General features: G+C 52.1%; 1 protein-coding gene across 1 annotated transcript in view; it reads left to right on the plus strand.

The window, feature by feature from the left end:
- Positions 1 to 26922, plus strand: part of nfia (nuclear factor I/A) — a 285399-nt gene that overhangs the window by 215689 nt on the left and 42788 nt on the right. The window contains 3 exon segments of the mRNA XM_039767230.1: positions 6439 to 6513; positions 17723 to 17840; positions 19467 to 19594. Coding sequence (XP_039623164.1) covers positions 6439 to 6513; positions 17723 to 17840; positions 19467 to 19594 — 321 coding nt within the window.

Consider the following 26922-nt stretch of genomic DNA (forward strand, 5'->3'; position numbering starts at 1 on the left):
CTGAGCCCGTGAAAGGGGTGACGACGCCATAGCTTTGATTGCCCCTGTAATTCTAGCGCTGACATTCTGCCTTGCCCGCAGCTCTCTTTTCTTGTGCCCCCTGGCTTCCTTTTACAATTTGTCTGCCACTCGCCAGCACGAGAGTCCTGAAGATGCCACTGGCTCTTTTGTCGATCTGTCGATTTACAGGTGGCAAAGCAGTGGTGGGGACCCTTGAGCATTGTGAGTCAGGGTGCGACGTGTGCCGGACCCCCACACTGACGTGGCTGAGCATTTCTGAGGCTTCTGCAAAGGCCTGTTGGCTCATCGGCAGCAGGACCTGAAATGTGAGCTCCTTACGTGGTGGTCCTGTTTGAGCTGCCCGCTTACCCCTCCGCCATGATTACGTCCTGCTGTGAATGAACGGAGAAGGGAGAGAAAGTGGACGGAAGAGCCGAGCCACGGTCCTTAATTACAGCGCGTCCAGAAGGCTCAGGGTTAGGGAGTAGAAACGAAAAAGCGACATCGACACTCGCTGCCAGCACCTGCACTGCTGCTATTGTTGTGGCTCTTAGACGCCATCTTAAATATCTCTCACGTGGCGATGCACGACATCCTGGCATCACGTGACGGCCAGCGCGTCCCCTCGATCTGCTCACCCTCGGCTTCTAGCACTTCTCAGAGAACATTGGCAAAGTTCTTTGCGTGGAACAAGCCCCTGGCATTTTATAGGTTTTGTGCTCGAGTGAAGGAACGGCGCCTCGCCACTGGAAACTCTCAGGGCACCAAAGCAGTCATCGCTGTTTAATTCTGACAAATATCCGGGTGCTGCTGTGAGCGCCAACAGATTGCCGTCTGGCTAAACATTGAGCGAGCGCTCAGAAGGCCCTCTCTGGTTTGGGCACCTGAAGTCCTCTCTGCCAGCACCCCCTGTCGACATGTGATGAATGACGTGTGACACTTTGTGATGTCCTCTCAGAAAGTGTCCTTCTGGTGTGCAGCGTATTGAACGTGTCACTCGAAGAGCTTGACATAGAGAGGCCCCCATTGATGTACAGTGGCCGGCAGCCATCTTGCTCCAGGGTGCTCCCCACATGGCGTGTGACGTCTTCTGTTGTTTCTTGTTTCTGTTTTCCTTTCCTCGCACATTCCGATAATATATGTGTGTGTGTGTTTGCTTAGGAAGGCCGAGGACTTGAGACTCCAAAACAAACGTCTGCCCTGCAAGCTCAAATACAACAAGAAGGTCCACGCCAAGGCCATGGGGCCTCACAGTCATCATTATAAAGGGCCCCGGACCTCGAGAACAAGTCCAAGCCGGTACAACTCTTTAGTCTTTATGATCAGAGTTACAAAGTTTATTATGTCAGACAAAGTGAACAAAACGCAAGAGCCAAACTCAAGGAAAGAACCTCCAAGAAATCACAACGACGAAGAACCTAAGAAACGGGAGGCCAGCAACGCCAGCTGAAGCCTCCGGCTTGGTGCCGAGACCCCTCGGGTGAACCCCTTGTTCAGAATTTGGAATCTGACGCGATTGTCTTCCGACTTCCTGGTTTATAGACCTCGCCTTGACATTTTGATTTGCCTAATTTAGGGGTTCAGTCGCTCGTGGGACGCCCACAGGGGTGCTTGGAGGATGGATTAGTCCAGCCGGGCACAAACTTGTTCCTCGAGCAGCCAGCCAACCCGTCTTGTCCTTGTGCTGTGCCCTCCTGCAGCAGGCATTGGTGGTGTGAATGTTATGAGTCTTGGCATTTCAGGGGTCTTCCTATTACTGCTGGTGCTTCATTCCTTGGTACACGGGTACATGGCTGAGCCAAATAAGAAGGCCGCTGCGGTGCCTGGGGAGCCCAAGCCAAAAACACAACCAGGGGGATGCGATGATGGGTGTAGTTGGCCCGCTGTGGCCGCTGCCCGTCGGTCCATTTGAACAGGATCAGAATGGCTCGGTGGAGGGTCCGTCTTTGTCTCGGAGGCTCTTCAGCTGTGACAGACTCGTACAAAGCGCAGAGCAGCCATGCAAGCAGAAGGTGGCGTTTGGGGCTCAAAGGACGCCCTTCATTTTAATGAGCTGCTGGAGCGCCACAGGACTGGCGTCACATTCCACAGGAAAACGTAGCAAAGACGTCGGCCCGGACAAGTTCAACGCCTTCTTGACGTGGGGCGGTGGGGGATTAACTGGGAGAAGCGTGGCTTTTGTGGTCTCAGACTGCCGTCTGAATGATCTATGGTGGAGGGGGCACGACCTGTGGGGGGGCCCGGCGCAGTCAAAGCAGCCCAAGAAGTGGAGCTTTGATCATTAAAATCCACTTAGGCAGAGCGGCTTCCAAACTAATTGTGCTCTTTATGTGTCTGCGTGTGTGCTTTCTGTATGTTCAAGGCGCCTTGAATGGCGGTCTCAGAGCCACAGGTGTACCGCGGACCCCCTGCTCAGGTTCTCTGCCTCGGCTGGCTTCACTAGTCACTAACGGGAGACCTGGGAAGCTGGGCCGCTGCTGGCCAGTGACTTCATTGACTGGCACCATCATGCCCGTTTTTTTTTTTTTGTGTGTGCTCTGTGCCCACTTTCTGCCCTGCCCCACCATCACACTGCACAATGGTGAGGGAGCCTGAACCGGCATTTCAAAGCACTTCCCACTAGGGGGCAGCACTGCCCTAAGAGGAGATGAGTAGGTCAGGGTTCAAGGCCCAGTGAGAGCTCCAGGCGTTGTCTTATCTGCACATCGTGCGCACTGCTAGGGGAGGTGAGGTGAGGTGAGGTGACATGTTTCCCTGTCGTCCCAGTCTCTCGCGCAGCATCGCATGGCCATGGCGGACCTGGGACGGGCGAGAGGTCAGCTGAGATCACGTCATGCCCTCGAGCCCCTTTTAGGGTCCAGTCTGAGGATGTGTCTCGGTGTCTTCTGCTTTTCTCCCCCTTTGCGTCCCCCTAATGTGTCTGGTGAGGGTCTCCACGGAGCACTGTACAGTATGCAAGGCCCGGCCCCTAAAGCGCCAAGGAGAGCTCGCCAGGCCGATGTCCCGTTCATTTCAGTTCTCGTTGTCTTTGTGTTCGCGTCTGGATTCTATTCACTTTGATAACTTTGTACAAGTTCAAGTTACATTACGCCGCCCGCCGCAGCTTTCACTTCCTCAACTGGAAATATCGGATTTTTTATTTTAAACTCCATGACATCAGCGCCCTAATTTCTTGGAAATGTAATCACTTTCCCCTTGATTGTATTTATTTTACGGGGTAACCAGAGATGCAAAGCAGAGGAAAATGATGTCTCTGTTTAAACAGCGTGAACAATAACAGTCGCACCGCGGGCCTTCGTGGATTCAGCTGGTTTCCATGAACTTTTCAGCTCGCCACAACATGCCACTCAGCCTTGCCCTCCACGGCTCTGCTGCCTTTTTGGGAGGTGCGGCTGGGGTTGGCATGGGGAGCGGCCACCACACAGGGTCCTACCCGCTGAAGACGTGCCATCGCACAAATTGGTAAGTCCCAAGGCCTCCTTGGAGCCGGGGGGGACCTCCCCAGGACCCCAGAGGACATTAAGGGTCTCGTATGGACCCCAAGGGCCACGAAGCGACCTTCCTGTATGGAGGACACACTACAGACCCTTCCTAAACTGGCACTAGCTAGTCCCCCAGGTCGGGGTGTGTGTGGCCAACTCCGCTCTGCCATGACCTGAGCTTCTGAGGCTTTCAATTGAGAGATTTGCCTAAGCGTGGAGCGCGGACCTGTGCTGCTGGTGCAGTGGCGTGAATCGTGACGATCCCTCGTCGTGTGACTGGAGCTCCGGCAGGTGACGCCTCACCCGCCAACTGTCACACTCTTTAGCTTAGTAACCAAAAACTGTCAAAAGAAAAAAAAAAATGAGTCAGGACCCCGCAAAAGAAATGGTGTCTCTTTCAGGAACTGCCAAGGACATTAAGGACCTCCTAGGAACCAACAGACCCCTTAAGGTCCTCTCAGTGACCCAAGGGGGCATTAAATGGCACGTAGAGATCCGTAAAAGGGACCAACAAAGACCTCAAGGGGCCTCGCAGAGGACTGTGAGGACATTTAGGGTCTTTCAGGGATCACCAAGAGACCATGAGGGTCTTGATTTCATAAGGGTTGTTCACAGGGGGTCTTTATGTAACTTGAGTGGCAGCAGTGCCTACTGTGAAAGGTGCTGTGTGAAAGCAGGTGTGCTCAGCTGTCACTGTTGGTGGGTTCAGCCTCCATATCATGCCGGGCACATTCCTCACCCTGCATACCCACCATCCGTGAATGTGAAAAACGGCACTCAGGAGTTAGTCGTTGTGAGCCTAGGAAGGGCACTTGATAAAGCTGAGGAAATAGGAGATGCCAAGGGCTGCCAGCGGGACCCCAAGCTGCTCTCCCGACGCCACTGAGGCCCAAACAAGAAAGACTGAGGATGTGGCCGTCGTCACGATGCTCAGTGGCTCCTTGGTGCCCGTTCCAAGTTTGCATGTGCAGGTGTAATGCCACGCCTCACCAGCAGGCTCCACCATTTAGCACTGGCCAGCAGCAGCAAGTGTCTCAGAGGGGGGGCCAGGACTCAGCTGGGTGGGACAGACCCCAGGGGCGGAGGGCAGATATGGGGGACTAATTAGTGCCAGTTGAAGGCTCTTCTCGGACTGAAAGAATTTAGCCTTAGGACCGGGCGCCAGTCTCTGGGGGCATTCCACAAGACCTCCGTGGCACAGCTGTGTCTCGAGTCTCTTCACAGGAGCTGGGGGGTGGGCTTCACAAAATGAATCACAGCTGCGGAAGTGGAGATCCATGGCGGGGCGGTGCTGTGATTTTCAAATGAATGAAATGATGAACGAGTCAATCAATTCAGTATCGATGGCTCCTTTGTGCCATCATCGTGGCGTCTCCCTTGTCATTGCGCCTTTCAGTGCCCAGTTCCTGCTCCTTCACCTGTCCACTGGCTCCTATGAGCGGCTGTGTTCATGTGTGTCATTGGCGTGGGACTTGTCTGAGTGCGGGTGTCATGTCGTCACTGTGTCCTCCTGGATGTCCACTTCAGGCCCCATGATGAGCAGGCGTCCCGCGTCTCCCTGACCCTGAACTACGCCAACGGATGGGCTTATTTGTGCGAGGATGTCCCCATATTTCTGATTACACGTCTCTGTGTTTCGAAGTGTGTCACCTGCGCTCGCTCGTCACTTTGTGACACTCTTTTGGGATGACCTCCATCTTGGCCGATCACTGTCACTTTTCATTTAATCTTCAATAAGTCTGTAGGAAGTTCAAAGTCTGTCAAGCCAGGAGCAGGAAACAATTTGTAAGCAGCACTGCGATCGGCGCTGGGACTCGCCTGGCCATTGTGCCCGGCCTCAGCTCACTGCGCCGCCTTCACGCCCGCTCACTCCCAGCTGTTGTCACTGAAATCCAACATAATCTCCCAGGTTCAAAGGGCACCGAGCCGTGACGGCGGCACTTTAAAGTGTAGTCCGAGTGCTGGGCCCCCCAGATCGACCACCCCATCCACTTCAGCTCTTTGACACCCACCGCTAGGCTTCACAGACTCGCCTTGTGCCCCCCTCGCCTGACTGGCTGTGTGCCAAGGGGATGTTTGACCATAGCGCCCCCTAGGGATTTTAATTATGGACTGTAAGAAGTTACAAAAGGAGCTTAGGAGACAGTTGACCGCTGTGCCACCTGTGCCCCCTGTGAGTCATATGTGTTGGGCAGGTTTGGTGCCCTCTGTGGGTTATATATCATAATAAGGTGTCAAAGGTCACACCTTGGTTGCTACAGCGCCCCCTGTGGGCCACATGCGTTAGCTTTAATACATTAGAAAAGCTCCTGTTTGAGTGGCCGTGGCACCCTCTACAATAAGATATGAAACATCATGCTGGGGTGGTCCATGGTGCCCCCCATGGGTCTTAGACATTGGACATGATAAGCCATAAATGGTTTGACCTGACGTGTTAAAGGAGGGGCAGAGTGGCTCATGGTCGCTGTGTCCCTGACGATGATACCAAGGTGGGCAGGGTCCAAGTTGGCAATTGGCATTCAGTGGAGGGTGGCACATCTCTGTAGCCAGTAGAAGCTGTTGCCATGAGCCCTGAAAGAGCTCCATCGTGGCACACATAACACACGTGGCATCTTCACCTCACTGAAAGTTTGAAGACCACCTTTGGCACACATACTACAGCAGGCTCGTCATCCTGATCGTTTAGATGTTTTCTGTTAAAGCTCCAGAGTGTCATGTCGCTTGGGTCTGAGCGTCACATTTTAGGTGGGCACCTGCCTCATGCCCTCGGGTGTCTGAATTGGACCAATCACGTTTGAGAGCATTAAGTCACGTTGCATTGTATGTGAAGATGCCTACCTGCCATGAACTACAGATTGAAAATCAGAGCAGCCCCTGTTGGCATTTAGAAGGGGTGGGAGTGACCGACTTGGCACAGCCTTCCAAGTAACAACCCTCTTGATGTTTTCTCTTTCAGGACACTTGGGCTTCCAGGACAGTTTTGTCACTTCGGGTGTCTTCAGTGTCAGCGAGCTCGTCCGTGTCTCACAAAGTAAGTGGCCACCTCTTTCTCTGTTCACCCCACACTTCTAGTGTCGGGTTCATGGGCATCATGAGAAACAAAAGAAGGAGTTTAATGTGTTTGTGTGTATTGGCACAACGGTTGAGGGGCTGGCTGACTCACAGTTCTGGGGACGGACTTGGGTTTATGGCTGCACATGCCCCGTCATCGCTCACGGCATTGGGGTGAGATTGTCTGCCATCCCATTCAAGGCCAGCTCCTTGCTTGTGCCCGGTGCTGCCGTGATGAGCCCTGGAATCCAAAGGCAGATTTAGAGAATGGATTCATTCCACCACTTGAACCGAAGAGATCCAAAGTTGTATGATGAGTGTCGGCACATGCTGGGCGCTGCCTCCCGGCTCATTTCCATTTCAAGTTTACTAAGGGCAGTGCCTTCAGGTGGCATGAGGTTGCTCCTCTGCCGCCCTGACTGATGAGTCACTTTGGGCCCACTCCCCCTAGTGGCCCGTTAGCAGCAGAAGCACACTGGGGTCGTTGCCAAGGTAGGCCACTGATGCATGACATGCACCCCGCTGCCCGCCTGTACCAACTTGTACCACTTGCATTGGCCGCCAGGTGCTTGCTGTTGTTTTTCTTCTCAAAGTGTCAGGCGTCGGCGCCGATGCACAGATGGGCCATTGTGTAGCCAATTTGCATTCCCTGTACTTGACTTTATTTATTTATTTACACTACTTGTGCTTTTAAGTCGTTTGATGAGCAGGTCCCTCTGTTTACAAGCAGATGGTGGTGGGATAACGGCGGGCGACGAGTGCGCTTTCATATAGCGCCTTAACACCTCGCATTAAACGGCAGTGAAGTCTCCATCTTGTGTTCTTCCTACTGCTTCCAAGCACACTTTACCGGCCACCGGCCACCAATCGATCACATTCGCTGTCACAGAGGTCGTGTCGTCGCCATCCATCCAGTGCCCTTTTATGTCTAAACATGGAGTCCCATTTTATATAGCGCCGAGACTCATGACCTTCTTTTTATACGCACCGTCACCGTCGCGCCTTTCTCTTCTGCTGGATATGAACATAGAATTGTCAGTGAGTGCTCATGTGATGTTCTTGATCGCAGACTTTACCCACCTTCATGTGTACGTAGCGCCGTTTTACACCTGGTATCCCTACTGGACTCGGTCCATTCAATGAGAGACCGTCAGCCTACATTCCGTATAGTGCCTTTTATAGGAAATGTGTGTCTCTAATCAGTGCTGCCACTCTGAGTGACCACGGTAGACCCTAAGTGGCACTCAGCGAGGACCAGTGGCGTTGTGCCAAGGTGTGCCCAGTAATGATGACCTTAAAGCCGTCTCGGAGAGCCAGTGCGATTCCCCTTCCTGGTGACCCTTTGGTCAGTATGTTGGTCTTCAGTGATGGCCAGCTTTTGGTCACTCTCGTGGTCATTCTAAGCGGAGACAGTGAATAATGATTTGCTATGCTAGGGGGGATGATCACAGGGAGAACACCAAACAGAGTGTGAACCTTCGCTGTCTCCTTGGACCCCACTATGCAGGTTTCAGAGCCTGACGACGCTGTGGGCCACCCTGTGCCCTTGCCATCCTATCCAAAATGCTTTGCCACAAGCCTGCCGTTCATTCAGAGGGGCAGCCTAAGACCCCTTCAACCTCTGGGGTCAGGAACACACACTGAGAGGGGTCTGTAACCAGCTGTTTCTGGTGGGCCACATCAGTGACCTGGCACAGGGCTCCACCCCCAACATCCCCCCAGTTGCTGCCCGTCTCCCATGAGCTCTTTGTTATCCCTGTGCTCTCCGCTGCTTTCCCACCTCTCCACAATTGCCAGTAAAGTCTGGTCCATTGCCTGGCACCCAGTCACACCATACATGGCATCTTAGTGGGTGAGCAGCCCGTCTAGCTGTCGTTCTTGATGACCACTACTACAAATTAATGGCTTGCCTAGCGAGTCCTTGTGTGTCCATTAGTCCAGTAGACATTAAGAGTCCCGAAGAGACCCCAATGATAATAAGACCCTCCTAGGAGCTCTAAAAGGGCTCCAGAGGACAGTAAGGAAAATGCAGGGGTCCGCAAAAGACCATAAGGGCCCACAGACACCCTAAACGACATTAAAGGTCCTGAGGGAGACCAATGACATTAGGGGCCTCCTAGGAACCCCCAAAAACCATAAGGTCTTCACAGTGACCCCCGAGGGCATTAAGGGGCATGCAGGGAACTGTAAAAGACCCTCAGTCCTCATGCCATTGTCATCCTGGTGACAGTCGGGCTCATCAGGATTGAGTCACATGGACCACCAAAACAAAAAGATGACATTCCGGAAACTCACAAACGCAGCACTGACCGACTCCAGGGGACGCCACCACTGGACAGAGAAGAGGAGACCTGGCACGGTGGGCTGAGCGGAGGGTGCGGAGGTCTTAGCTTCTCGGCTCGTCCAGGCAGTCACCTTTCCTGGGGGGCACAGGTTCACTCGCCCTTCATGTAGAACTCACTTGACGTTGTCCACACAAGCAGCACCTCGCCAAAAAGTATATAGCGCCTTTCCTCATGAAGTCCACCCTCACCTTTATTTTGCATAGCGCATTCCCTAACGAGGGAGCACATGCAAACTCCACATGAACCCAAGATGCTGTGTGCCACCCTGGTATTGCAGGTGGGCAGTTGTGTTTTCTCGTGCCTTTTTGATTTAAGAGGGCTCAGCCTCCAGATGTTATATACAGCGGGCATCGTGTCAGGTTATTCCTACCTCATTCTGTCGGCTCTGTTTCATGTCCCACGTTCTTCAGTGCCCTCGCACCACACCTTTATTGTGCTGAGCTCTTTTCCATGCCATCTTCTAAATGGACCCCCTTTTATAGCTCCTTTCCTACCCTGGTCTGATTCTCTTCCTCCACGTGGGCAGCCCTCTTCGTTCCGTTATGTAGCATCGCTGCTTGGCTGCACACCGCACACAAAGGCTGCTCCGGAGTTGGGGGGCCGCCCAGCAGATGAGCGCCGCCTCAGGTGCCAGGATGACAATAACCCATGTCTCTGTGCCACTCCTGCCCACTGATAATGAGGAGCCACCTGCGCTCTGGCGCTGGCTGCATGGCAGCACGCTGGGACTTTGGGGGAGGTGGGTGGCGTCTCTTTCGGTGACCTTTTAAAAAATGCGGCCGTCCACTGCGGTGAGTGACAAGACCGCAGGCTGATCCATAGCCGCCTGTCAATACGGCCTAACAATGGCGGCTTCAAGCTGCCGGTCCGCACGCAGAGGGGTTGATCAAAGGTGCATTGATCATGGCGAGGTGCGCGCTAATCCAGACGTGCTGGGGGGAGACCAGCGACGGGCACGGCAGGGGGTAGTCGTGGCAGAGTGTGGCGGGTAGGTGGCGCCCCCTGAAGTGAGTGGGCGCCCTGCGTTGCCAAAAATAAAGAGAGTGAAACTTGGCAAGTGTGAGGGGCAGGGGGAGGCTTGGCTGGGGGGGGGGTCCCAGCATTTTGTATCTGTGTGTGTGTGTGTGTGTGTGTGTGTGTCACGCGCTGTGGGGGCTTGGGGGGGGGCTGAGTTATTAGTGTGATTAGCACAGCCAGCACTCGCCTCCATCTGAAGCTTTGGCATATGATAGTAACAAGATTAAGGAATATGCATAATTGATCCAGTTTTCCGAAAGGAGAGCGCCTTTTATCCTAACATCTGTGACACGCAGGAAGAAAAGGCAAAGCTGGGTGGCATATGCTGGCTACTGCATTCAAATCTGAAGTGATTTCTCTCTTTTTATCCTCTTTCTTATCGCCATAGTCTAGTGACTCCTAATTGTAAGAGGAAAGAGCGGCCCGCTGGGCTGGGGGGCAACACGGGCGCTCGCAGAGATTTGCAGACTTAACAGTTATGGGCAAGGGGGCCGTTTGGACAGTTTTCTTTTTATCCGTCTTGATGCAGCGGGCCAAGGCGCTGTGGAGGAGCCTCACCCGCTGGGTGAGGTGGTGTGGAGGGGCACTGTGACAGATGTGAGAACACAGCTGGTCAGCTTCAGCCTCCGGCTTAATGGGATGGAAGAGCTGGTGGATACACAGTGGGCACACGGGTGCATAACGTGGAGGTCTCGTCATTTTGAACTTTGCAAAGCTAATCTGCTCCTCTGGAGGCCTTCTTAGCATGACAAGAACACACAATTATCATTCATTTAAGTCGAACACATCCCTGACCCCCAGCAGTGACCCCCATTTTTGTTCAGACAGCACAGTAGCTCGATAGTAGGGTCAGTCATCGAACCGACACGATCCCTTCAAACGTCACAGTCACAGAAATGGCTTCTCCGTCTTCTTGGGCTTTCCCCCCCGCTACTCAAGATGATACAGGAAGACATCAGAGTGACACCGGGGACACGTGATGTCAGCTTTGGCTGTGAGAATGATGGCAACTGCGATTGGGAGTCACCAACATCCAGACCCGCCTCCAATGTGTTAGCCCCACCCAGTTTTAAGCATCCAGCCCACATTTGCAAGACCACCGTCCCCCTCTCAACCTTAAATATTTAGTCCTGTCCCATAAATTCAGAAACACACTCGTCACGTGTCCAGCTTCATCTCGGATATCGTGGGCTACCCACCCCAAATGTCCAGTCCAGCCCGGACACACAAGGCCACCCTGTCACTAAATGAAAGGCGCTATACAAAAGTAAAGTGGGCTGAGCTGTGCGCCTGCAGGGGTCTCGAGAATTCAGATCTGCTTTTGCTCGAGTCTGGAGGTCTGTTTTAAACGCCATGCCATGTTTGCCCGTTGACGTCGTCTTCATCGTTGATGCTTCACTCTTATTCTTATCTTCACGCCTCCTCAGAGTCTGCCATTTTCACAAACGTTCTCAGGAGTTATCTTCATCCCGTCTGATTGTCACCCTTCTGGATGGATTTTTACCTCCAGGTCTTTGTCTGCCACTTCTTTCTGGATGACGGCGAGATGTTCTAAGACTGCTCCTTCCCGTTTGTGTCCTTCAGTTCCTATTTCCTGACGTCACTAATCCATTCAGTTTTGACCCCATGTTCCTTTCGTTCTGTTTTTGATTGATCATTGTTCATGTGCTTCCTGTAAACTTGGTCTAAGAGTTACGCATCGTGTATTAAAGTCCCTGTTTTCTGGGCCACCACTGAGGGACAGCCCACCAGCTTTGAGCCCCTCTCAGGTTGCCTTTTTAGGTGGGCCCTTTCCTTTCTGCCTATTTCTGTCCTTCTTTCTTTTTTGTGCTTCATTTTATTAATACAAACGTCCTCATTCGGTGGGCCACCCAGCGGAGGGCAGATCTGTAAACTTGAAAAGCTGGGCCTCTTTTTGGGCCTTGAAGCCTGCCATTTGAGTTTGGGGTCAGGCTGCCTGGGGTGAAGTCTCCGTTTATGGCCTGGTTCAGGAAGTGGGCCGTTTTGCTCATTTTGGATGTGGCAAATCATCAGCGCCACAGTCATCTCCAAATTATCTTCTTCTGCCACATTTCACCTGCTCTCTGGTTTTGTGACACACCTTGCGATGCAACTTGGACACCTCATCAGTGATGAAACCAGGGTGCTTCAGCAAGCCACCTAGAACCCCTTTTAGCAGCTTCAAGGATGTTCTGGAAGGCTCTCTGTCCAGATATGCCAAGGAGTTGGATGAAGAGACTGGCCCGTGAAGCCAGGCTGATGGTCTCGAAATTGGACCTCTGGAGTAGGGAGCACATTTAATGGTGCGCCTGTTTCTGTCGAATGTGTCCTGCAATGGCCAGTGCAGTCACGCCGGTGCCCGAGGCCTTAGTTCACTGCGACTGTGCTGCTGAGGGTTTGACGTCTGGAGATAATGGACTGCGGGAGGGGAAAAAGGCTGACTCGGCAAGAAGACAAATGAAGAGACGGGCGGGCCGTGCACTTCCTAATTCCACCCTGCAGATATGCGGCGGATTGGAGGTCGCGGCGCTCGTCGGCGGGCACAGCTTTCACGCTCACCTTGTCCTGTGTGCAGCCCAATCGAATCTTCTCCAGCCGATCGATATGCTATTAAGGAAGCACAAAAGTCCCCGTGAAGTTCACCATTGCGGCTCCTTGGGTCCGTCCTCGCCCTCCGTGGCTCCGTCCTGCTCCCCTCAGCTCTGCTGATTTCTCAGCCTTGATGGGGGTCTTCTGGCTTCTTTAACACAATGCTGGCCCAAAGAAGCAGAAGGGATTACATTCAGGCGAGCCCCTCGTCCCATCAAGACTGGACGTCGGCGGTGCTACTGTTGTGTGCTTCCAGCACGGTGTCGGGCGCCTGCGCCATCTTGAAGTGCGTGCAGATCGTGCAGAAAGCCACAGGCAAAGCAGGGTCCGGGTGGAAAGGGGGGGCTTCTGGCGCTGAGCTCAAATCAGAGAGAAGCTGGAGAAAGCAATAGGACGGGTTTGACCTGTGGTGTCAATCACTGGCATATAATGTTGTCTGTCACCAAAGTGTGAAACTCGCCATTAAAACGTACAGAGTTGGCCTGGTCCTAAAGCCCTTCAGGAGCCCTTTGACCTCTCCGAGTTCTCAGTCCGCGTTTTGTATTTCGAGTGCTACGTCTCTGTGTTGGCATCCATCTAGTGAAGCATCTCCCTGAGGCAACGTCAAAGACCTGTAGGCACTTGCAGAAGCTGGAAGGCAACTGTCGTGGTGGTGCTTGCTGTGCCAAGCCCATGTGCGGAGGTTTCTACGTGATTGTCGGCTGGCACACTACGGCGGGGGGTCATCAACACGGACATTCATTGAGGGCGAGGGGTGGCCGCCCCCCTCCTAACTCTGAGGCCACACCCAGCTGGCACTCATAAGAGCACGCAGGGCACACTTAATAAAATAATTCAGGTGAAAGTTACTCGTGAGGCCAAAGTGGGGGACTGAGGAAAGGCGCAATATAATCTACAACGTAACGTGATCCTGACTGAGTCCACTTAACGTGCCAATGCGGACTGAGTAAAGGCCCTATAGGTCAGTCATGTAGCGCCCGCAGCGCCACTCACCAAACGCCCGTTGTATTACACTGTGAGGACGTCGCCTGACCTGTGGCACAGGTATTGCAGGCCACAGAGAGACCATCTCTCACTATGACTCGACGTACCCTGAGGAGCACCCCCTAGTGGTCATCCGGACTACTGTCACAGAGTGACCTGCACTACAAGACAGTGAACTTGACAAGAAAGAATGGAGGTCAGTATAGTGCCTTTCATCAGAAATATGAAACGTACTGCACGACAAGAAAGAAAGAAAGAAAGAAAGAAAGAAAGAAAGAAAGACGAGATCAATGGCACCTTGATAGCTTCAAGCCTCACGTGGAGCTGAAGCTCTCGATGGAGCCCTCCTGAGGTGGACGCTGCAGATTAACTTTATGATTGATTTCCGTTCCAGTCAGGCTGACTGCAGTGTGGTCATTTTTCTCGCCCATAACTGCTTGGCTCTGCAGCCATGCGCCACCGGCTGGCTGCCTGAATTACCGCGGCCCTCTGTCCAGGTTAGGCCGTTCACAAATTACTTAACACCACACTGTTAGCTATGCAAATGTGGCGGCTTTACTGCGTCTCGTAAATCACTTCACCGGGGCGGGCGAGTCTGCAAGAATGAGATGAGTCAGAAATTACGGCCCCTGAAAATCCCGCAGCCCCTCAGCTTAACTTTGCCGGGTGGCAGTCAGGAATTTGCGCAGCTCTGCTTCACTGAGGAGACGTGACGTCCCTTACAATGCCAGTGAAATCTGTCAGAGTGTGCGAGGGCAGTGCAGCCTCAGGCAGGACATCCACCGTCGCCATTTGTCCAGCTTTGGGCAGGAGGTGAGTCTGGAGGGGATTCCAGTCCATCACAGGACACACTCGCTCGCTCGCTCGCTCGCTCACGCCAGGCCAGTTAAAGTAACAGACGTGGCTCTGAGTTGGAGGAGCAGGTGGCAGAGAGCAGACACGAGGAGACAGGCAGATGTCCATCTGTGTATTTTCTCAACCCATGTCTTCATTTTTAGGATTGTAAGGCCTGAATAGGATGCCAGTTAAGACTCACGGGCATGAGTAGAGGGCGGTGTGACATGGACCAAACCCCAGCTTCTGTCTTGCCCACACTTCTCCACTAGGTGTCATCAAGCATATGCCTTATAATTCAGCCAGAGACCGCGGGTGAGGCCCCTCTGAGAGGTTCAGCCTGGCGATTGTCACACAGTTATGGTAATCAGAGCTTTGGTCTCACTAGCGCCACCTGGAGTCACAGCACAGCATTCCTAGCCTTCTTATTCTGAGCAGGACGTGGCACAGCTGGCACCCATCCTGGCAATCATTGGTACAAGGCTGGAGCAAGAGCTGGATGGGGTGCCAGTCCATCGTACCGTGAACACGCGCACTGGGACAATTGAATTGTGCAGCGCCATTTCTTTTCACCTTTTGTCAGGGTGTTGTACCACTTCAGTGCCCAACTACTCTTCAGAGTTTGCTTTTGCCCTCCAGGTGCCATTGCCTGTTCTGAATCTTTACTTGTTTGTTTTCTGAAAGTTTGAATTTGCTGGGTTTCATTCATTCATTTTTTTTTATCATTTTGTCAGCAGCAGCAGTCTGGTGACATGTGTGCCAGTGTCCAGGTATCAAGATAACTCAATTCGCTGTGCCTCCAGTTCTGGACTCCCGTAATGACTTCGGAGCCGTCGACGGCCCAAATGTCGTGCTTCTCTTTCGTCCTCCCCTGCTCTGCCTCTTCTCTCTGGCACAATACTGCCCCCTTCAGTCAGCCAGCCTGATGTGATGTGCTCCTGCTGGGTTTGTGCTGCTCGTTTTGCTCGTCTCTTCCCGTTCAGGCCTTTTCTGTTAGGATCTTCTGTTTTCGTATTTCTGCTCATTTTATGTCTTGTCTGTCATGAGGACGGCCTACTAATATTATCAGAAAAAAGAAACCAGTTGATGCACAGGTGTGGGCGAAATCCCCGAAACAGACTGGTCAGCTAGCCTGGGGGAATACAGGCGGGCCATTCCTGGGGCAGGTGACATTTATGATGCCCTCCATGAGGAGTGCAAGGGCTGAATCTGCCTGAGCAGAAGTGAGGTGTGCCAAGGGACGGACGAGTCAGGAAGAGAGAAATGAAGAAAATGGCCGGAATGAAAGAAAGAAAGCCAGAGAGCTGGACAGGTGAATGGCCTCCCCAGGACAATGGCGCCGCACCTCCCTAGTTACCGTGTGGCAACCTGGCGTCACGAAAACGTCACAAATCAACACAAATCATTTGAATTGTGATGAACAAATCCCTTGGCTTCTTGATGCCCACAAACTTAGGAAATATGACTTGAACGAGGAAGAAGCAAAAGACAAACACAACAAACAGTGAATGTGAGGAGAGCACGGCGGACCACCAGAAGCGAACGTGCGTTTAAATAACGAGCCACCTGCTCGCCGCTCGTCAGGTTGTGTGCTCTTTTAACCAACACCTTTGCAGCCTTTTTGTATTTTCGCCATTTTATCGTCTACAATACGTGAAGAGTGGACTCTGTCGCCACATGTCCTGGTGGTCACACTTTTAAAAACGCTGCGTAACATATGAGGGTGACAGCAGGGACTTGGGGGCATACGTATAATAAAGAATAGAACGTGAAGAACAGAGTCACCCTGCCAGGTGTCGCCCCTGTCCCTTCACGTCGACCCCCAATAAGCCGCTTTCTCGTGTATGTCCGTTGCTCTTTCCGTCTTTTAGGTTTATGACTTGTAAAAATTCAAAATGAAAGCCACGGTCCAAGAGTGAAATGTTGAGGCCCGTATAAATGAAACTGAGAAGAAGGCAGAATGAAAAATAACAAGCGCCTGTGGGCACAGATGGCTCCAGCAAGCAGAAAGCGCAGAGGCTCGTGTGCCATCTGGTCTCCAGGGTCCAACTGAACGCAGTCGCTCAGGTGCTGCGGAAGAGGCGGGGCTTAGAGGGGGAAGTGGGAGTGTCTTTAGGGGCCCATTTAGCTCCTGGACTGTGGGTGCCTCGTGTTTCTGGTGGATGTGCGCACCTTTTAGGGGCCTTGACGGTGATTCTGAAGCGCTCATGTCTGACAGTATTTCTAAAATCAGCGCACCAGGAATGTATCCGATGTCTTATTAACAGAGGCATCAGGTGGATTTGGGGAACTAAAGGGCAGGTAAGCGTCAGTGAGCAGTCAGCGCAGGCTAAAATGGAGGAGGACCCCCCAAAAGCAGACAACCAGGGAGGTGCAGAAGACGTGGCAAGTTATGAGACTAAAAGACACAGCCTCTGATCCCAGTCACTGGAGACCAGTAAGCCTAACATGCGTCACAGCACAGGGAAGTTGATGAAAGAAAACGTTAACGGGTTTAGATGGAGAGGTCAGGCTTGACTAATATGGTGGGACAAAGGCAGGCGATGAGAGACCAGAAAAGGTGGCTGCAGAGTCTGGTGATGTTCGAGGCAGTGTCCAGCTCACTGCTCTTTTGAGTCCCCCCAAATGATTTGGACAGAATGTTGTCATGACACGAAGAGGCGAGCCCCCTAACTGCCCACCTGCTGGCAGCACCCCATCATAGGCCTAAGAGATGGCGAACTTGTGTTGAAAGTATGTGGTAAAGTCCCAAACTTGTGCTTGCTAGAGCTAACATCAGGGGTCTCGGACCCGTGACATCATAGGCCAAGGGGTCGTGAAGGTCATCCTCAGGAGTCCTTTGATTGCCCGATTACAAAGTGCGTTCCTGTTCCTCAAATCTGTAAGTCACTTGTGGTATTGGCTGCATGTCAGGGTGCCATTTTGGGTGGCGACTTTTCCTTTGTTAAGATTCCCGTTTTTCTGCCCATCAGTGGCTTGTCCTCGTCACCGTTCTTCCGATGTTTGGGAATTTGCCTTTCTTTTCTGCCCTTTTGATGTTGGATTTTTCGGCCAGTCTGTCTTTGCAGTGCCTTTTGTTATTTAGTATTCAGTTTGGTGATTTTATATTTTGTAATTCATTTCCCACTTTTGGAAACTTTTTGAATATTTTCAAATTTTGGGCATTTTTATGTTTTTTGGAAAGGTTTTTTTTTTGTTTTTTTGTCCTGGCTTTCTGGCTCCCCTCTCCCTTATTGAGATGTTAGGCCTAGTAAGGAGGAGGTCTGCCGTGTCCATTTAATGGCCTCAGCGCAAATGAAACTGCTGGCTTGGCCTTGAGAGGGGAGCAGGACGCCGAAGAACACATCCGAACTGTAAGGAATCTCACGCCTCCTTCATTCTGCACGTCTAAGACGCTCGTCTTTTTGTCTTTTCTTTCAGCGCCCATCGCTGCAGGGACAGGGCCTAATTTTTCCCTGGCAGACTTAGAGAGCTCTTCCTACTACAGTATGAGCCCAGGTGCCATGAGACGACCCCTGCCCAGCACATCGTCAAGCAGGTACAGTATTATCAAGGCAGCTCGGCGGGCCGTGGAGCTAAAGTGGGCCTTGAGGAGTCCCGGGTAGCCACCCTGAAGGGCTCAGCTGGTAGAGCCAGCGGGGATGAGACTTGCATTGCTGCTTCTTCTGGAGTTCAAATAACTAGGATTACAAGTCAAAGTGGCTCGGCCAGCACGCGAGTGCCTCAGAGCAGTGCCTCCATCTGCAGCCCATGGCATTGTGCCAGTGTGTTGAGCCCCTAGCAGGTCACCTCAGCTTCATTCATTTAACCCTTAGCGCCATCCCGAGAGGTGTTCATTTGTAGATTTTCATGTCGCCGTGCCACGTGAGAGCTGGTGCTCAGAGAAGTGGCCCAGAGCTCTGTGATTCTGTCCACAAGGTGCCACAGTCAGCGTTGTTCAAAGTTCCTGCCACCTCAATTTTGTAATCACGTTTGCCAGCCACAACATCGATTGATGAGTCAATAATTACAACTTATTCCTAAGTCCCACTTTCTTTGGAGGCTGGAATAAGGAAATGCCAACTTGGGAATTTGTTTTGCCATCCAGTGTATATTTTTGTGTCCAGCTCACTTCTTGTGGTCCGCTTTCCTTAGATGTTCATTCCCACGCTCTGTTAAGGGTAGAGTTGTTGCTGGAGATGACTTGCCTCCCTCACATCCATTTTGGATTTCATCTCCGGATAAAGAGCCTTCCTAAGACATTCCCGTGTCACCTCTTGGTCACCTTCTTGGTTGCTCCAAATGTATTTCTTAGAAATGTTCCATGACCTGCAGAAGCGGCCGTAGCCCTGGCAATCCTTGGATACCTGTGACCACACCCCTTATCTCCAGTAGCCTCTCTTGTTGCTTGGCAACACCACGCCCAAAACCAGACTTGGGCCACACTGGTCTTGGGGCTCCATGGTGGTGCAGATGTTATTTATTTGTAGGAAGTTCCTGGCCAGGCCTTCATTTCAATTTGGTTTCTGTCTTGTCCGCAGTTCCTGAAGTCTCCACTAGGTGTCACCAAACGTAGACAGAACTCACCGCTGCCTTCGAGAATTTGGCCACTATCAACACGATTGTCAAGCCTGAAATCAAATCCAAAATGGCGATGCCGCTGGCAGGTTCTCCAAAACGATTCCAAATACTAAAAAACTCTCGTTCAGAGCCGCTTCCCTTAGTCTCCACTAGGTGTCGTCTCCTTAGTGTGGCAGCGTCACTGCTGAATTGTGGTGGCCAGTCTCGCTAGCGCCACCTAGAGGCACAGCAGAACATTCCCTGAGGTGTATTCGCCTCATGATTGCTCAGATTCTCCAAACACGCATGAAGCCCCTCACTTATCTTCGTCTCTCAGTCCCAGACATAATGGGGCGTGTTTACGCCACCCGGCTTATTTTACAGTTTATGGTGTCATTTCACCTGGTAAGCTGATCGTTTATGTCCTGCTGATTTCCGATTTTGGCCGGCCCCGTCTGATCGCGAGGGTCCTTCCGCCAGGTTGCCCCTTGCTTGTGAATTTTTGCGATGTTCCCCTACACTGATCGCTTTCCTCCACAAGCTCCCTAAAGGTCGATCCGCATGAGCATTCCTTGTTGGTGTCAAACTTTTCTCTTTTGTGCTTTGCTCTTCGTTTTCCCTGCAGCTCCGCCAAGCGTATTAAATGTGTGGAGGATGATGTGGACAGTCCAGGGGAGGAGTCGTTTTACCCGGGTCAGGGTCGGTCACCGGGCAGCGGCAGTCAATCCAGCAGCTGGCACGAAGTGGAGCCAGGTAAGCGGGTTGTGTGGGTGAGGCCTCCTGTTAGCCATGGGCACCTTCTCCTGGAGCGGTCAGTAATGAGGGCGGCCTCCTGCTGGTCTTCGTGTGTCTCTGTACGTGTGGATGTGTGTGCCTTCTTGGTGTTTCCTTTGTGCTGCTCTTTTTGGGCCTGTTGAGCGAGCAGCACCTTCATTGTGCCCACCGTCATCGATGTTCTCTTTTCATTTTTTCTTTCGTTCCCCCCCTTTGGTTTCCACACCCTTCCTTGCTGTGATTTTTGGGTCCTGTTGTTCTTGGTCTCCATCTTGTGTCGTAAACACGGTAGACTAGCCGTCGTATGTGGGGGGACCACTGCGTTCAATAAGCGGAGACCGATGACGACACTCTTTGTGGTGACAAGAGCCAAGGCCAGCAGTCATGTTGGGGTAGGCCATAATGACACAACATACAGCATGGCACAGCGGTTTGTGCTGCCGAGACCCCAGTCTTTGTCACCACGTGTCTGAATTGAGTAACCGATGGCCTACCCAACTTTGGTCCCTGCTCTGCCCCTATGGTGATGGGATAGGCTGTGGCTGTAAATGGTGCTGTGAGAGGCCCTGTTTACTGGCCATGACAGCTCACACTGGCTTTAGTTTCACAGACCCTCGGCCCGCCAGTCCTTGAGGCCTAGGCCTAGGCTAACGGCTGCTAAACCTCCAGTAGAGTGAGAAAAGCCGTTCTGCTGGTGGCGCCGCCTGCTGGTGACATTGTATTCTGCACCCCAGCCTGTCAGGTCTCCTCAAAAATCTGAGATCCGTCAAGAGGTTGAAACAAGAAGACCCTTTTCTTTATGGACTTGGCTGGCCGGGCCGGCCCTCTCAAACTGCCAGCCTGGGCTTCATCAGGCTGGTTTGGAGGACATTCAGTAGAGACTTCTGCTTATTGAACGCAGCCCAAGTGTTTTATGTCGGATGACCTCTGATTGGGGCGCCCGGCTTCCAAAGCTGGCACTGCACTCTGAGGACCCACTAAGAAAATGTGACATGCCCTCAGCTGACCCAAACACAACTCTGTTGGTGGAAGTTCCTGGAGATTGGATTTCCACTCTCGCTGAATTCTCTTCACGTCTTTAATTGGCGTCCACTGGAGAATCCTGGCGAGTCTGCCGGCTTTCTTTACTGGGCACACATATGGCCGCTCAAGTTGTTGGTCACCAAGGTGGGAGGTTGAGACCCGTCGGCCATGTAAAAGGGCAGTTGGGTGGGTATGTGGGCATCAGGGGTCTAAGACGGGGGACCAAGTGGACCAACTCAGCCACACGAGCCATTAACGGCGTGAAGAGAACTCCGAGGAGCTGCCGCCTGCGGTAAAAGTCCGTTTGAATCACATGTGATGCTCACTCTGCTCTCCTCTTTTCTTTCCTTTTGTCTTCCGAAGCTGGATATAAACTCGGGGGCTCGCTAGCTAGTACATTCAACTCAAGACAAGGTAACGGTTTTCAAACCTGCTTCTGGACAAATAATGATGTACTGTTTTGTGTCTGCCCGTTCATCCCCTAGCATGGTCAAGAGTCCCCAGGTTAGCACGAATTTAAAAAGACAGAAAGAGAAGGGCAATTAGCAAAGAGCTCCCAGCTTTAACCTCCTGCTCCGGGCTTCCGAGTCACGCCAGGGTGGCCACGTCTCGTCTGTTTCCTTCGATGAACCGAATGCTTGTGCCCTCGACTCAGAGGTGGAGGGTCAAAGTCAGCTTCCTGGCGGGTGTAGTGGTAGGATGGCACATGCGGTGGGCTGGATAGGCAAGGGTGCCGCATGGGGATAAGAGAGAGGTGGGAACTGATACGGGTGCGCCATCTTGGTTATTACAGGTGGGAGGAAGTGGGCTTAGTGCTCACATTGGGGTGGCAGGCGACACAGAGCCTTGGCATTTACCCACTCTCAGATCTTGTAAACAGGGAAGATCAGGCCGATGGCTTCACTGATACTTCATTCTGCTGTTAGGGACCTGTGCTCAAACAAAACATCTCATCTTTGATTTCCTCCAACATCCTCCTTCCTTACACGACTTCTCCAGCAATTCCCAGTCGTAGCTTTCATTTCCATAATTTTAGCAAGTCGCAGACCCTCTTGGCACCTGCCTGTGGCTGTCAAGATTTGTTAGGAAAGTCACCTCGGGTGCGGACATCTGCTAAATATGCAGCTAAGAGGAGAACACCTCAGTTATGTAGGGTGACGTCCCCAATGGCTCGTTCGTGCTGCTCCGGGACACAAAGAAGGACCTAGACGTTGGAGAGAGTCCTTTCGGGCCGATGCCTGGTGTTTGTTGCTCCACGGCAGAATGGAGATGGATGGAAAGACATTCACACGGCCACTTTGTCACGATGAGGGTGTCATGTAACCTGACATCCACTGCAGGCCATCGTTGTGTAAATCTGCCAACTGTCGTCATCAATCCACTTTGAAGTTGCCTGCCTACTGTATATGCGCGTAGTTAAATCAAGTTAAGCCGCCATCGCAACATGCCTTCATTTACAAGTAGTAGAGAGTAGTGGACGGAGCAGTGGACAGACCATAATGACTAACTTAGGTTGTCCAAGTTCCAGAAAGTCACCTCTAAACCCGCAATAAACAGAGGACTTATGTGACGTGGTTCACCGACAAAACCGCGGCGGACAAATGAGCGCCGACAAACCCACTAACTGGTTTTCGACAAAATCGCGAGAGAGGCCATGAGAGTGTGACGCGTACGTGCGCATTATGTACACGTTATGTGCTAGGTTATAGCTGTTATAACTGCTGATGGCATACCGCGAACGAATAACTCAGTCGAGGGTTGGCATAACGCGTCGTATACAAAGCGGAACGACCAGCAGTCAGGCAGCCAGCCAGTCAGCCAGTCCAAATACGCTCAGCTATCAAGACGTCTGGCTGCAGTTCTTCCTACATATGCAGGGCGTGATCTTAAGGACTATCTCATAATATTGACTTCTAAAATAAACATTATTAGATATGCTTTAAACTAGTAATTCATATTTCATGAAACTTTCGCGATTTTGATGCTGCGTTTTAATCGGCGCTATTTTGTCGGCACTCATATGTCTATCACACAAATGTCAGGTCACAATGTGACGTCATGTCCCAAACACCTCAGTTGTGCTGGTCTGCGACGAGCCATGTCAGTGTCACCAGTCGTCAGGGGTGTCCTCGGGGTGGCCACAAGGAAAGAAGAAAGTCAAACATTTACAGCCACGTGACCATGGGAGAGAGGCCTGTCTGTCTGACGTCTCATGTTTGTCATATCGTGACAGACGGGATGGAGAAAGTGAGAACGAGACGTTGTGCAAACCCCCGCAAAATCAGGCTGTGCTTCGATTGGCTGCCAGAATTCTGTGGAAGGAGGAACTGCTGAGAGGGCTCTTGGCGGTCCTGTAATCCGTCGTCCCCTGCGATTCCCAGCCATGTGACAGGAGATCCTCAAGGTCACTGCAGTCGTCAAGCCTCACAAGCTCGCCATCTCTGACTCGTGCCGTGCAAGTTCAGGTTTCCAGTCTCAGCCTCAAACGTCGAGACTTTCTTTAGTCTCATTTTTTATGTGGTTTTTAGTTTATTTTTGGAGGTACATCACATATTTGGGCTTGCTGTTTTAATGTCGTGTTTTAGAAATACAGCAGCACCATTTTGTTCTCCTGTGGTTCATTTGGCACCCCGTGACGTCACCCAGCACGACTGCGCTCAGACACAGCGTCCAAGGTTGGGGATTTTCTCTTGGAGTGCTTAGATGCCATCCCCTGGCTATGAACATTACGAGACTTTGGCTCTTTTTTGTCCACAACTCCCACGAGTTTTCATCGCCTGGTCCTCTGTGCTCTGCAAGGTTCTGCCCAAATTTCACCAGTCAAACGGGAGCAGACAACCAGTGAGCACTCACCTGGCTTTGAGTGCCGTATCTGGGGGCCCCACCCCCTTAGGGTCAACGTAAAGCAAGTAAGGCCCAAAACTCAGAATGATCAAAATTCATAATACGATGGGCTTCTTTAGCAAATCAACACTCATGGAAAAGCAGATAACATGTCAGCATTAAGAAAAGACAAACTGAGTTTACAAGACATTACGATAAGAAGCAAAGTCAAGCTGTCGCCTAACTCAGCCCAGCTAAGTGTTCCTCCCTGGCACTAATGACACAGGAGCCCTGGCCCAGCCCGTCGGAGGGCTTCTCGTGGGTTAAGCAGAGGGCACCCGCCGGTCGCCAAACCTCGAGACACCTTGGGTGAACTCGGCCGGAGGCCTTGACAGCTGTTCACGCTCTCTCTGAGGCCTCCTCTCCCCCATACGCGTGCAAGTCAGTTTGAAACGTCGGCGCTCTTCCTGTGCCGAGACTCTCGGCCTGTTCGGCCAGCTGTGCTCATGAAATATTTCTGACATTAGAAGGAGAAAATGGCGGCTTAGGAAAACAGGCTGTCTTTGTTGCTAATTGGCCAGTTTTAGTCAACTGATCCATCATTAAGCTCTTGTCCGGAGTGACACTGAGTAGAGGCACCCTTGCTTATTCCAAGAAGATAAGCGCTTTTTGTAATGAGACTGTCGTGGCTCCATTTGTTGGCTGCCCCGTTAATTACTGTGGAGATGTCAGGCCGATGTGCGCAGGCTGTTTCAGCTCTGCGTAACGCTTGTGTCCGAGTGGCATTTTTAACATTTTTGTCTCGTGATATTTCAACAACAGGCTCACACAGCTGCACTTCCCCACGCCTCTCATCGTCCAAGAGCCATTACTCAGGGAAAGAATCTATGAAATGTCGCTTAACCTGAAGTAAACATTTCAGTAATAAAACTCGCACAAGCCAAAAGGAGACGCGCGCGGTCTGGGAAATGAGATTCGCGACCAGGCCACAAGGGGGCCTCACTGTGGCGTTCTGAGACCGTAGCTGGAGGCTCAACAAACCAGGACTTTCTTGCCATCTCAGGATAAAACCTGCAACTGGCGCCCAACTTGGAGGCCATGTTCTCAGTCCCATTTTAGGTGACCGACTCATTGGCACCAGACATGCTGGTTAAGTGTTCGACTTGAATGAAAAAATGGCAGAAAGACAGCAGCAACATGGAACGAGAGATGAAGAAGAAAATCAACTATCAGAGCCAGAAGGTCAGCAGACAACCACCAGAAAAATCCAAAGCGCTAACCAAAAACTGGAGAGAACCGTGAGTGTTGTGATTCAGAAGAGGCCTGAGGCCTAAAGCCTGCACCTCCACTGAGAACGGCCAGTGTGCTACTAGAAAAGAATCCAGAGGACAAAATCTTTTCATGATTTTAAAGGCTTTTGATTGAACAAAAAAGTCAATTCTCAAAGCTGCTTTGAAATAAGGAGACAAAACCAGAAACCAAAACCAAGAAGCAGAGACAAAGGTATGAAAAAAAATAAGCAGGATGGCCGTGAAGACTAGTAAGACGTTCAGAACTGGAAAGGGAGCTGGACGGGGTCTATAAAGGGGGTAGACAGTGAGGAGGAGGAGGAGGAGGAGCGGGCAGTGGAGTAGACGGCAAAGGGGGGGCCAGTGGGGTGAAGTGTAGAGTGGGGGGATCTGGAGACGGGTGGGCTGTAAAGAGGGGATCGATGAGCAGGCTACGGAGCAGCGGGGCGGGCAGTGGAAGGGGGCTAACGTGTTGACTTTGGGCGGGTAGAGCGCCGGATTGTCGTAAACTCACTCCGAATGCCATCATTAAACGCTGCAGGAACATTTCAAGCCCCTTTAAGACGGGGGGAGACTGACGGTTAGCCAGCGACGGCCCACTCCAGCGTCTCGATCATCGCACACGTTCATTGTGTTTGTGTTAAAGTCGCCAGTTCGTAATATCTGTTTGAGACGATGTGCCAGTGAAGACCTCCAGGATTGTTACTTCCGAATGCCAAGAAGTACGTTTACTCTGCAATGCTGTTAGCCGAGTTTCCAGAATGTCTTGTCGAAGCTGCACCCCGGGGTCCGTCTGAAGCGGTGAGTGCTGTCCATTGAGCTTAGGCCACTGCATGTCAGCTTGATGGGAGCCCTTTGACCTCAAAGAGAGGGGGTGCGTAATTGGGCTGAAAGGGGGCTCCACGCGCTGCCAAAGGTGGGCCTAGCCCTGGCCAATCAGGACTGTACGAGGTTAATTGACACCTAGCAGGAGAAGATTTCACCTTCTAAAGGTGGGCCCAAATGACGGGTAACGTGAAGGACTGGACCTGACGACACGAGGGGCAACAATGGCTAAACAGACGTCTGCGTGAGATTTACAAACTGAGACCCAAAGAAAGTTTAGGTGTGGAGCGTCGATGGGCCTCCTTGTGGCGACTCACTGTAATAGCACACCCATAATAGTCCAGCTGTAGATCGCATTTTAAAACTGGTCAGGTGGTCCCAAATTATGAGGGCGCTGAATGTTAAGGCAGCGTCCACCATCTCCTCTCCTACGTCATCGTCCCATACTGACCCGCTGGACTGCGCCCAGTTTTGCCACTGAGGCGGGCCGTTCAAATGTAATGCAAGGTGAAGGTGCCAGGATGTGGGACTTGGGTGGCAATGACTCTGGCTTGCTTTCCAGCACCTGGGTGGCACATGCATGCGCCCGTACCTTCAGTCAGCTGGTCTGTCCACGCTGCTACCCAGTGACCTATCCGGGGCCTGCCCATTGGGGTGCATGGCGAGGAGATGATGAATGTAGGCCTACCTGTGCTTGCCAAGCAGCCTTGTGCTTCCAGAGTTATGCATGCTGTCTGCGATGCCCGAGAACTGCACGTGGTTATGGCAGAGCCAGAGCCAGGAAGGTGTGGGGTGACATTTAACACTCCTGTGGTGGAGACTCACTGGGGTCAAGAGGTTGAGCACCACGGGGAGCGTTAAGTATCAGCTCGGGCCCGATGTGTACCATGTGTTGGCACTCGTGGCGATGCCAAGCCTAACAAGGGGCAGAGACGAAGCCAGGCTAGAGGAGACGGCTGGTCGAGAGGACATTTTCTTGCATGCATTACTCGTCTGTCTTCTGTTATTAACCCATGTTGAGAATGTTGGAATTTTGTTGCTGAGTAAAGCTGCTCTCGTGCCATGGACTGTGAATGATGCCATTTGCTTCTGCATTGCCTAATCTCTCTCTGCACCCCCACTCTGTCCCTCCCTCTTTGCCATCTTTCACCCCTCCCCACCCCCCCCCTTGGGCTCCCTCAAAGGGACTTGAAGTTGTCTTTAGCGTCCCACGCATTTGTGGTCTGTGGTCAGTTGGAATAACGCTAACCCTGCATAGACGTCAGGCCCACCGATACGTGAATACGGGCCAAAAGTTTAGTGAAGAAGTCCGGGACGCTACCCAAAACACCCCTGGAAAAGGGGGTC

This window comes from Polypterus senegalus, chromosome 10 (genome assembly GCF_016835505.1).
Source record: "Polypterus senegalus isolate Bchr_013 chromosome 10, ASM1683550v1, whole genome shotgun sequence".
NCBI lineage: Eukaryota > Metazoa > Chordata > Cladistia > Polypteriformes > Polypteridae > Polypterus > Polypterus senegalus.